We start from the raw sequence: 11,811 nt of genomic DNA, 5'->3' as shown, positions 1-11,811 counted from the left end.
CACATATCTCCAAAAAGTTTGATGGAATGAGGCCAAAAAAAAAATGAATGAATGAATGAATGAATGAATGAAGCGCAGCCAGCAGGTGTCTAATGGGCAGGAGCAGGCTCTCACTAAGCTGTCCTCCACTGTCTGAACGGAGCCCTTCTGACTTGCTGATGACCGTGTGGTTCAGCATCTTCAGCAGTGGAATAACCTTTGAAGCAGACACCCTCTTTTCAGCAGAAAGCTCAACTAAAGCATACCACAAGCTTCCTGCCAAACACATGACAAGATTGAGAAGATCATCAACTACTTTGGCTGTTGTCTGGCCTGCTGGCAGGTTGAGCGTGTTCATGCAGTGCTCGATAAGGCCTCAGCGTGGAGGCTGTATTGTTGCTGTAAGTCAGCTCCTTTTGACACAGCAGGCATTTCACCTTTGAGATAAAATAACACACAATAATGAACATTATGTGGCCATATTGTGATGATGTGCAAATGAAATATAATCATTCACATATACCTTATTGTGAGCAACCATGTCAAAATACTCGCAGACAGGAGACGAGTTCCTCTTTAGTGGAGGCTCCATAGAAAGAGAGGATGGTTTTATTTGTATAGTGCCAAATGACAACAGAAGTTGTCTCAGGACACATATCACAGTATATCATATCAAATATCACTGTGACCTTCCAGCTAGGTTTGGTGTAGTTGTATGTAACTAATAGAAGCTCATACTAATAATTATACTATGACTAATAATAATAATTGTTATAATGGCACTAGGGCTGATCTGCCTATATAATCTAGTTCGCTCGCTAATAATCTTCTTATATAATCTATTAACTGGCTGCTGACACGCTCAAACACTGGCACCTCACCACCATACACGCCGACACTCCCACAAAGCAGCGCGAGTTTCGAACCCGCTTCGTACGGAAGCGATACTCAATGAGACAGTGACGTCAGCCACACAGACCGAGGCCTCGTTTGTCGTCGGTCACGTGACTTCCACAAGAACAATACAAGCCGGGGCTTCATCTCACACGCCCACTTCTACTCAACAGTCGCTCCGACGCCTCCAGTCATCTGTTCCACAGTTAACGGCAGGAGGACAGGCAGAGAGGACGCTGAGCCGCCGGTGCTCGTCTGAGTTCACATATCTGATCAAATCTAACTCGAACAAGCAGCATGTTGCAGATGAATGAGTCGGAGGTCCACCTCCACCTGTCGGAGTACAGCTTCGAGCGGCGCTTTGACGAGAGAGGAGCCATTGAATGGATGCAGGCTAACTGGTGAGCTAACAAACTGTTTCTGTGTCGCTCCAAGTTTTGACTGAGACGTGAATAACAGTTTATGTGACTCTGCTGCTCTGCTGAGGCGCAGACATTCCGGCATGCTGAGGGAGACGCTACGCTCCGAATTCCATTTAAAATATCACCTTTTTAAGTTGCCGTATTAAAGTTAAAAGCAGCTGCTATTTAAAACATCTATGAAGATGGTTTCTGGGTGATTCTGGTCCGGGTTTTGTTTCGGCTGACATCCTGTCCGTCAAACAACACTCATTTCAACATTCATCAGCCGGTTTGCTCGATACGAGCACTGCGAGCGATCAGCGTGAAGGAAAGCAGAGGACACATGGTGATCAGTGTCCTCTGGGTTTGTTGGAATGAACAGTTGTTTGTGCCGAACAGAGAAGCTGATATTATTTATTCAGAAAGTTTAACTTCTCTTGTTGGATGTATCCGCGATTTACAGATGAAGTCAAGAATCTTAAATGCAGTAATTTGAGAAGGGGATTTGGTGAAGCTCAGTCTATACGAAGGAGCGTCACAGTTTCCAGCCAGAGACATTACAGAGTAGCGCTAAGAATTCCTGGGATTACAAGATCTGAAAGGAATCTGAGAAACTGCCAAACCCTTACGTAAATCTTTACAATGGACTCCACAGGTGTTTTACAGGTGAGTCACCGGCGTATCACACCTTGCGGCCTATGCGCGGCATGCTGCTGTAGTGAATTTAGATCCGGTTATTCCAGTTAAGCCTCCATCCGCCGAGGTGATGAAATCGTGAAATATGTGCCGGAAACAAGGTCACATAGTGTTTAACAGTAACAGTCAGAAATATATAAAGTATTTTACAAAGACAAAGCAAAGATGTTAAAGGCAGAATAGTTGGACTTTCCCAAAAAACGATTTATAGAAATAAAAATGTGCTGGAGGCAGAGGTGCTGCCCGGGCAGGTGACCCTGGCTTGGATGTTCTTATTTTGCTGTGTTCTGCACCTTTCTGGGTGTCGGCCTGTGGGCAGTGGGTGTGTAACCTCCAGCCAATAACAGTGCAGGGTGTGAGGGCGGCACCCTTATTAAACTGGCCAGGTGAGCTTACCCAGGTGAACAAGGCAGGAGGGGCCAACTTTGAGCTTTCAAACCACAACCAAATCCTACTCATTCTGCCTTTAAGACACACAAAGGCGTGTGTGTGTGTGTGTGTGTGTGTGTGTGTGTGTGTGTGTGTGTGTGTGTTGATTTTGTTTGTTATTGCTGAGCGACAGTCTGAGTCTGTGCAAAAACAAAAATCCATTCAAGTTGTTTAACTTATTTCAGTGATGTGTTTAGTTACTGGCCCAATAATCAGTTTGAGTCATTTTTCACTTGATTCATTTAAACCTGACGTGAACTGATGGTTATTGATAAATCTGCATATTATTTTCTCGATTGATCATTTGTTCATTGAAGATGACAGAAAAAAGTAAACCTCTAACATTAGCATTGTAACATTAGCCTTTTAACCTTGGAACCAATAACATTTCAGCATTTTAACATTTAGCTTTCAGCACTAGCATTTAATATTAGCATTTTAACAGCAAGGAGTGAAACATCAACAGAACTTCAACCCAACGCGCTAACATCGTTAGCTTCTCCATCATGCCAGAGGTGTGATAGAAAATGTTTTTCACCTGATTAAACCACATTGTGTGACGTTACTTCACGTCTTGACCCGAGTGTGTTTTCTCCTGCAGGAGTAAGTCTTTCGTGTTCAGCGCTCTTTACGCCGTCCTGGTGTTCGGAGGTCAGCACTTCATGAAGTCTCGACCAAAAATGAACCTGCGGCGGCCGCTCGTCCTCTGGTCACTCAGCCTCGCTCTCTTCAGGTAACTGCACACCTGCAACACGTAGAAAAGTCTCAGATCGTGGCTGTTCGCACACGTCGTTCTCAGAGTTTGACCATTTCATTCAAACTCTCACGAATTTCTGTATCTTTCTATGTCTGTGGAACTTGTTACTGAGACCATGCTAATAGAAATTACATTTATTTATAAGTAGCTCTTGCCGCTAACATGGGGGGGGGGGGTCTAAAAGTTTTAGCATTTTTGAGCTACAGTGTTTCTGAGTAACTCCTGTGAACAGGTTTCAAAGACGTGGTTTGTATGATGAGCTCGTTCTGAAATGCTGGGTTGGGGTTAGACGCTGCTGATGCTGTCAGAGTGCAGACGTCTCAAAGCCAGTTTGCTGAGGCGTTTCTGTTATTTTGTCCACCCTCTGCAGTCAGTGAGAACGTGTCAGCCGACAATTTAAAAATCAAACAGAAGTAAAGACTGAGTTTGTTTCTGTTTCCTTGGATCCGGCAGCGACCTTTAGCCGCCTCCGTCTCTATGGGATGGCGTTGTCGTGGAGAGCTTTGATCCAACAGCTACATGGAGGTTTACTTACATATGCCGTCACCATGGTGACAAGCTCGAAGAGAATTACAGCTCAGGTGTGTTTGACGAGGTGTCAGTTCACCTGTCGCTCTGAGAACAACGCAGAGCTGTCGGCCAACATGGACGACGTGCTGACTGCGTGTCGCTCCACGAGATTCATCAGACAGCAGAAGAGTGAACGAATGGAGCCGAGCTGCAGACTTTGATAAGAAATGTCTAAAAAGTTTGTCCAGAGGGTGAAAAGAACGAGTTTTATCACAGGTTTATTCTCTGCACGGTGGACAGTTTAGGACATCTCGGCCAGCTGATCTAAGCTGTCAGACCCGTGCTGCGTTCATGTCCTGTGGGACATATGAAACTTTGTGACACACAGTCTGGATGAGCAGCAGGTTTATTTTTCTTCTTTTAACCCATGAAACCTGTCACCTGACACCCTCCTGTGGTCTCATGGCTTTTCTTCTTCTTCTGCTGTGTTTTTGTTTGCAGTATCATCGGTGCGATTCGAACCGGCTTCTACATGTTTCACATCCTGAGCAGCAGCGGCTTCAGACAGTCCATCTGTAACCAGAGCTTCTACAACGGCCCCGTCAGCAAGTTCTGGGCGTACGCCTTCGTCCTGAGCAAAGCGCCAGAGCTCGGTCAGTTCACGTTCTGCTCCCCGCCGGACGGCCTGAACGTCCTTTAAATAATGACGTGTTCATGTGGTGAACCACGATGCTCTCACCTGTTACCAGTGAACCTGTTGACCTGTGGAATGTTCCATACAGGTGTTTTTTGCCAGTCTTTAGTGTCTTCACTGATTAAACCCTGGTTTGTGTCTCACAGGCGACACGGCGTTCATCGTGCTGAGGAAGCAGAAGCTGCTCTTCCTGCACTGGTACCACCACATCACCGTGCTGCTCTACTCCTGGTACTCCTACAAAGACATGGTGGCCGGCGGCGGCTGGTTCATGACCATGAACTACACCGTGCACGCGCTCATGTACAGCTACTATGCTGCGCGTGCCGCCGGCCTGCGCGTGCCGCGGCCTTTCGCCGTGCTCATCACCAGCGCTCAGATCAGTCAGATGGCCATGGGGCTGACGGTGAGCGGGCTGGTGTACCGCTGGATGCAGCACGGCGACTGCCCCTCCCGCATCGACAACATCACCTGGGCAGCCCTCATGTACCTCAGCTACCTGCTACTCTTCTCCAACTTCTTCTACCACACATACCTGCGCCGCCACCACGACGCCAAGACCACTAAGAGGGAGTAGAGACGGTCTGAGGCTCCTCCAGGGGCATCGTGGGAGCTTCATCACGTCTTCTCTGATGATGCTGAAGCTGCTGACAACAGAGACTTTAAATGTTTTTCATCCCTGAAGAGTCTGAAGATCTTCAGACTTCAGGCGGTTCGTTTCCCCTCAGCGTCAAACTGACGTCTCGCTTCCTTCAGGAAAACAGGAAACACCTCATTTCATGGGTTTCACAGTTTAACTAGAAAGTGTCATTCAGCTCAAAGTTTGAAGGAATGCAGACGTTCATTTGTTCATCAGCCCAAATGTGACTGACCGAGCAGACAGTGCTGCGTTCAGGTGCTGTCTGTTCAGCATCTCAGCAGCTCCACCCGTCACCTCATCCCTCTGGAAGTTTCTGACACACCTGTCACATTCCAGCAGGCCACTCCCATCCGCTCAAACTGGTTTACCTGGTTTCACCCCGACACGCCTCATCGGTCTGTGAGCCAATCAGGAGGCACAAACACTGACAGTCAGTTTTAACCTGCAATGACTCAAAGCTTCACCAGAGAAAAAGCTCAACGTGCTGTCCGACGCCGCCTCCTCGTCTGTTTTTAGCTCTGCAGGTTTAATGAAGACGTCTGAGAACAGAAACACAATCCAGCTGTGATTTGATGCTTTCTGACATTTACGGCTGCAACTAAAGATTTTATCACATTTTATTGATCGTGCAGCTTCTAAAATGTCCAAATGTCCGACTTCTCAGGGGTCATCAAACGTCTCGTTTTGTTCAGGCAACGACGACCTTCAGTCACTGTGGAGAACAGAGCGTGGCGTCGTGACGTAATGACGTTAATCTCTGATCCGTCGTTAAGTTTCTCCTCCACTGCGGAAACACACTTCAGTGTTTTCAGATGTTTACATGCGTTCAAACTTACATTTAAAACGTTCCAGTCGAGAAACTGAAGACAATCTTTATTTATTGATTCATTAGTATTTATTTGACGTATGATGGCAGCCAATCGGCGGCCGGAAAGTCTCCAAACACTCGTCGTTTCACTTCCACTAAATGTTCGATGTTAATAGCATTAATCTCACATCGTGTCGATCACATGGTGAATATTTATTGTTTTGTACTTTGCACCAGAGACTTTTTGACTGTTACTCAAAGATCGTCCTCACAGACCTGTTTCCTCTGCAGCTCTTCATCATCATCATCATCATTAATCTCGTTATTGTTGTTTTTAAGTGTGTGATTGTGAAAGCTTGAGTTTAAGAGGAAACTGGAGAAGCTGTTTGATTTTCTGTGTGAACACATGAACTTTATTTATGATTCTGCTGCTGATGAATGAGAACATGTGAAGATCTTCAGGTTTAAAATCTTTTATTTGTTGAAAAAAATACAATAAAGAAGCTGTTTCTACGTTTGTTATGACTTCTTGTTTTGATCTGGATACCTGAGCGAATGTGATTGGATGGACTGAAGTCATTTATACACAGAGAGCACCTGAGCAGCAGGTGAGCAGAGAGACAGCTGACGGACTCGTAGGCAACTGCAGACCCTCTGAACTGTAAACGTGGAGGACGAAGGACGATTCCGGCTTTAAGGCACCAGTCGAGCACAACCTGAGGTCCTCAGCTGATGTCCCATCTAACCCCAGCTGATCATGTGACCTTTCAGGCAGGTAGACATCTGTGACATCACGAACATGACTTTAAATTAAGCTGCTGCTGAATAAAATCTTTTAATTAGTGCGTGCGTCAGGGCTGCTTCTGCTCCATCTCCCTCCAGCTCTTCCACAGCAGCAGATCTCGACTCTTCGCCAGAGCGACGAGGAAACGAGGCAGCCTCAGCCCGTTGAACTGCCCCACGCCGTCATCCCGGCCCATCGCCAGCAACATGGTGACGTTACCTACAACCAGCCACAGTCAGCCAATAAGCAACACCATCAGTCAGCCGGTGACAAACCAACACCACAGATAGGTGTGTGTGTGTGTGTGTGTGTGTGTGTGTGTGTGTGTGTGTGTACCTGTGTGATATGAGGTCAGCTCCTTCCCGCTCAGACTGTTGGCGATGTTGGTAACAGCGACGGCGGCGTGCAGTCCAGCGTGGTACGCCATCTTGGGCTCATTGACGTCGGCGCAGTCGCCCACTGCAAAGACGTTGGAGAAACCTTCGACCTGCAGGTGTTCGTTCACCTTCAGAGCTCCGTTATCGGCCAGGCAGCCGGCTGTCGGCACAAACAATCACCGATCAGTTTATTGATCGAGAGTCATGTGAAGATCAGTGACAAGCTGATTCCAGAACAGCTGTGTGAAGCGTCAGTTAAACAGAATGTGACCAGCTGGTGACATAAAGCAGCTGAAACATTCACACAGTTTGTGACCATCAGAACTCGTTAAAGGGAAATTTTGATATTTCATGTGTTTGTCCTGGTGGTGGCGCTAGAGGGGAGTCAGCTGATCACCATATGACAGCATAACACTGACATCTAGTGGCCACAGCGTCACACTGCAGCCCACAGTTTGTGAGAGCTGAACCTGAACTGGCACATGACGTGTGTGTGTGTGTGTGTGTGTGTCTTTCTCTCTCTCTCTCTCTCTCTGTGCATGTATGTGTGTGTGTGTGTGGGCGCGCGCATGCTGACAGAATCCGGAGGCGTAGGCTGCAGCGTTGACCCTCAGTCCGGTGCAGTTGATGATCAGGTCTGTCCTCAGTCTGTCTCCGCTGTCCGTGATGACCTCCATGTCCTTCTGGGTGACGTTCAGCTGCAGCTCGGACAGGTTGGACACTTTCTGACCTACGACACACAGCGGGTTGTTAGCGGCCTGACGGAACCCGGCCTGAACACCTGTGCGCAGGTACACCTGAGGCGTTCGTACCCAGCAGCAGCTCCACTCCTTTCTCCAGCAGAACCTCTTTGGCCTCCCGTCTGACGCTGGACAGCAGCCCCGGGTCGGCCAGCCCGATTCTGGAGTGGATCAGAACCACCTGCACGCAAACACGAGCACAGTCACAACACAATGGAATCAACTTCAGCTCCTTCATCACCAAACAACCAACAGAGGCCAAAGGTCAGAGGTCACCATGTTGTTCTGATCAGAGGTCAGTGTGACGTCACCTTTTTGTCTGGATACTCTGTCTTGATCTCAGCAGCCATCTCCACACCTGTCGACCCTCCTCCAATCACCAACACCGAGTCTGCAGCCTGCACCTGAACACACACACACACACACACACACAGAGACACACACAGAGACACACACAGAGACACATACACACAGGTTGGATGGCGGTAATGAGCCAGGCCTCTGCAGACCTCTCAGTCTTTGTCTCGTTGTCGTACCTGCTTGACGAAGTCCTCGTACGTCTGGATGGCGGTCTGATACGACACCACGGCGTTGAACTTCCCAGGGAACGCTCCATCAGTCCCAGTAGACAGGATGAGGTGGGAGTACTGGATCTCCTGCAGCACAGAGGAACAGACTGTGAAGAGTCTAAAGGCAGAGGTCAAACCTCATCCTGCAGCAGTGTTTGGCTGTTTTCCTTTTTCTGCAGAGTCATGTGATCAGATGGACGTCAGTTTCACGTCTGTAGAGATGAGCTGATATCTGACTCTGGAGAAAATACAAAGAATAATAAAGTTTATTCAAATAAATCAGTGCTTTAACCCCGCCCATCCTCACCCTCCCCCCCTCCAGGATGACCATCTGTCTGTCACTGTCCACGCGCTCCACGCGACCCTGAACGAAACTCTCTCCAAACGTCTCCGCGTACGGGATGAAGGTCCTCTGAGCGAAGCCTGCGGGACGACAAAGGGTCAGAGGTCAAAGGTCACGTGACGCATTACCACACACTGCTGTTATGACTGTCAGGACGGATCAGCAAAGAACTGATCAAACTAAATGAAACGAAAATGAAAAGTGTGTTACCGGGCTGAACCGACGCTCTGAGCGCCGCCACGTTGTGATGAAACGCCTCTCTCATGTCGATCAGGGTGAAACTGAGTCCTCTGGATTTCAGCTGCTGAGCCGCCGCGATGCCCCCGAACCCACCGCCCACAACCACAACGTGGACGCCCTCTACTGACGAGGCCTGAGCGCCCATCGCTGTGCAAACACACAAACAAACAAACGCTTTGGTCACTTCAGGGGTCACAGCACTGACCTCCATTCGCTCAGCTTGTGGGGACCTGCTGCCGTTTGCTCCCTCACAGGAGGTGTGTGCCCGAAACATCCTTCAGTAGTTCAGGTATTTCTTAAGTTTTGATGGTTCAAGCTGATTCAGTGAAATCACTGGTTTGAAAGTAGTTAAAGTAGTAACTTGGAAGTACTTCATGTTCAGACTGAAGGATTTCTGAAGCGCTGCTGTGACTCAGTGCATATCACTCATCACCATCATGAGACAAACACCAATGGATGTAGGACAAGGGTCTCTGGATGAACACACACACACACACACACACACACACACACACACACACACACACTTCTGCATTTACTGTAGTCAAACCAGTGCAGGGTTATCTTAAATGTGTGGTCACCTTACGTTTCCCTTCAATTAAATTTCCCCAAGAAACTACATGATGTCACAGCTCTGATGCAGGCGATCAGAATCAGAATACATATTGATGAGAGCGATCACCAGCTGTGAACAGTGTGAGAGAGCGACACTGCAGTTTGGTGATGTGGAAACGTCCGAAATGTGGTGATGAAACTTCTTCATTTCCGAACAGAGCAGCAGACTTTCCGCAGGCCGACACAGACTAACGGAGCGGGAAAAACCTGCGCCTGAACGCATCACCAGATGGAAGTCAATAGAAGTGAACGGAAACCACGAAGAACAGTCGTGCGGTGACAGTGAACGTGACCTTACCTCCACTCTACAGGATGAGCTCAGACTCAGCAGACACACGATATGAAGCGATGAGGAGTCAGCGCGAGGGGCCAGGGGCCACCACACACACATACACACACCCGAACCCTAACCCCCCTACTCAAAACCATCAGACGTGTGAGAGACTAAACTTCAACAACTCAATCAAAATCAAATGATTTGCTTCGTTTTAGTTTCCGTTTTTACTGCTTTCAGTTTCCTGTCCAGTGAAAAGCTCGTATCTCCAGATGTGTTGATGCTGAATGTTCGTGCTGAACTGAAGGATGAAGTTCTCCTCCTCCTCCCCCTCCAGCTAAATAAACTCTTGGATCAGCTGGAAACAGGCTGTTTTTTAAGTACATAAAGGAACTGCCTTTTATTACTCACTCTACTACATTCTTATCTACATATTACAGTACTGGCAACTGCCTGTTATAAAACAAAAATGTCTGCTGTACCGTGGAAATGTGCTTCGTCACTGTCCACCACAGTGTAAACACCGGCTGGAACACTCGCTGACAGTTACTCTGAAGGACTTTTACTTCTACCGGAGTATTTTTACAGAGTAGTACTTGCACTGCAGAATTGCAGTAAACGGTTTAAATACCTCTTCCCCCGCTGAGCACGATGCGTCTCCTCTGCGCGTCCTGATGCTCCATAACAACACAGACCTCAGCCTGTCAGTCTAACAGCACTAACAGCACGTGAACTCACCTGGCGCAGGTAGACACGTTCGATTTGAAATCTGTGGATCTTCAAACTCTTTAAATACTTCAAACTCTTCACACCCTCAGCTTCTTCTCTCTGTTTAGGTCTCCTCGTTTGGACGCAGCTCTGACGACACGAGCTCTCCACCAATCACAGCTCCGCTCTGTGTACCTGAGGGGGGGGGGGGGGGGGGGGCGAGTGCTGCCTTCGGGTGCTGTACGTAATAATAAACTCTCACATAAAGTTGACATGAAAAACTTCCAGATCACACACACTACAGTTTGAAACAGCTTGAAACACAAAGAAAAGAAACAAAAGATGGAAAGAAAATAAGTACTCCAAACACACCAAATATAAATGAAATGACATAAAAACGTTTAAAATCAGGTTACATGAGATGAAATAAGTAAACAGACTTCAGTGAGTAGATCAGTGATAGATTGTGAGAGAGGATGAAGAGGGAGACGAGTTGATGATTGAATCGTCTCCACTGAGACTCTCCATCAGTCCTCTAATCACCGGCTGACTCAGCATTATTTCAGCTTACATCACTGTTACATCAGTGGAATAAAACTGGTGTGACGTGTTTCACGGTCACTGAAGGAATCATCAAAGTGACGCAGCTGCTGATCATCATCAGCGCCTGTCCCAGTTTGAAATTCAGCTGTGAGCTGGTTTCAGATTCAAACCATCAACTCTACAGATCAGTTATTTGTGTCAAGCATGTGGAGTCGTGTTTGTGTCCCCTGATGAACGTCAGTCCAGTGTTCTCTCTCTTCTAGCTCTGTTTTTGGTCTCCTCCAGCTCCTGAGGGAAATATCTGCTCTTTAGCTGCTAAACGCTGCTCTTTGTTCACCGGCTCCTCTCTGACTCTCTGACTGTGTGTCTTTACCAAACAGCTGCTGCTGCAAACACTGAACCAGGAAACGATCAGCAAACCAAAACCAGCAACTAAAAGAGGCTAAAAGCAGCAGAATATAAAGTCACTTAAATGAGCTCCACATTCAACAGATGCAACATTAAAGTGATGAACACGTTGATGCATCATTAATAATAATCTAATTTAATTTCTTGTAGAACTGTTGTTGGTTTGATGGCAGGAAATCATGATGTCATTGAGAAATGTAGTTTATTTTGTTAAATAATCAGAAAGTTAATGTGGTAAAAAGAACTGTATGAAACTGTGGAACCTGTAAAACAAACATGTTGCAGCACTGTAAACACACTCTGAGCCATCACATCTCTTAATTTATTCCATCCTGCCTGTAATCAATGATAATAAAATACAGACAGAAACGTGCACTTCTATCTTTATTGAGTAAACATCAT

General features: G+C 47.1%; 2 protein-coding genes across 2 annotated transcripts; one reads left to right on the top strand and one right to left on the bottom strand.

Annotated features, from left to right (window-relative positions):
* The first annotated feature begins 1,031 nt into the window (after positions 1-1,031).
* On the top strand, positions 1,032-6,325 carry LOC143328473 (very long chain fatty acid elongase 6-like). The gene is made up of 4 exons (XM_076743625.1): positions 1,032-1,274; positions 3,001-3,132; positions 4,168-4,319; positions 4,507-6,325. Exons 1-4 carry the CDS (start codon positions 1,171-1,173, stop codon positions 4,935-4,937), a joined length of 819 nt encoding a protein of 272 aa, XP_076599740.1. The 5' UTR covers positions 1,032-1,170; the 3' UTR covers positions 4,938-6,325.
* On the bottom strand, positions 6,203-10,627 carry aifm2 (AIF family member 2). Its single transcript, XM_076743624.1, has 9 exons — positions 10,489-10,627; positions 8,832-9,008; positions 8,586-8,701; positions 8,246-8,365; positions 8,021-8,113; positions 7,782-7,890; positions 7,547-7,699; positions 6,929-7,129; positions 6,203-6,811 (listed from the first exon to the last, which is right to left on the bottom strand). Exons 2-9 carry the CDS (start codon positions 9,004-9,006, stop codon positions 6,660-6,662), a joined length of 1,119 nt encoding a protein of 372 aa, XP_076599739.1. The 5' UTR covers positions 9,007-9,008; positions 10,489-10,627; the 3' UTR covers positions 6,203-6,659.
* Positions 10,628-11,811: the final 1,184 nt, after the last annotated feature.

Source organism: Chaetodon auriga, chromosome 11 (genome assembly GCF_051107435.1).
Source record: "Chaetodon auriga isolate fChaAug3 chromosome 11, fChaAug3.hap1, whole genome shotgun sequence".
NCBI classification, from domain to species: Eukaryota; Metazoa; Chordata; class Actinopteri; order Chaetodontiformes; family Chaetodontidae; genus Chaetodon; species Chaetodon auriga.
The sequence above is the reverse complement of the archived record's forward strand: the minus strand, read 5'-3'. Positions and strand labels throughout refer to the sequence as shown.

Coding starts and splice junctions, on each gene's coding strand:
- LOC143328473 (XM_076743625.1), top strand. CDS start 1,171: ATGTTGCAGATGAATGAGTCGGAGGTCCACCTCCACCTGTCGGAGTAC. Junction 3,133..4,167: donor CTCAGCCTCGCTCTCTTCAG/GTAACTGCACAC, acceptor TTTTGTTTGCAG/TATCATCGGTGCGATTCGAA. Junction 4,320..4,506: donor GAGCAAAGCGCCAGAGCTCG/GTCAGTTCACGT, acceptor TGTGTCTCACAG/GCGACACGGCGTTCATCGTG.
- aifm2 (XM_076743624.1), bottom strand. CDS start 9,006: ATGGGCGCTCAGGCCTCGTCAGTAGAGGGCGTCCACGTTGTGGTTGTG. Junction 8,366..8,585: donor TCATCCTGGAGGGGGGGAGG/GTGAGGATGGGC, acceptor TCTGTGCTGCAG/GAGATCCAGTACTCCCACCT. Junction 7,891..8,020: donor CAGAGTATCCAGACAAAAAG/GTGACGTCACAC, acceptor GTTTGCGTGCAG/GTGGTTCTGATCCACTCCAG.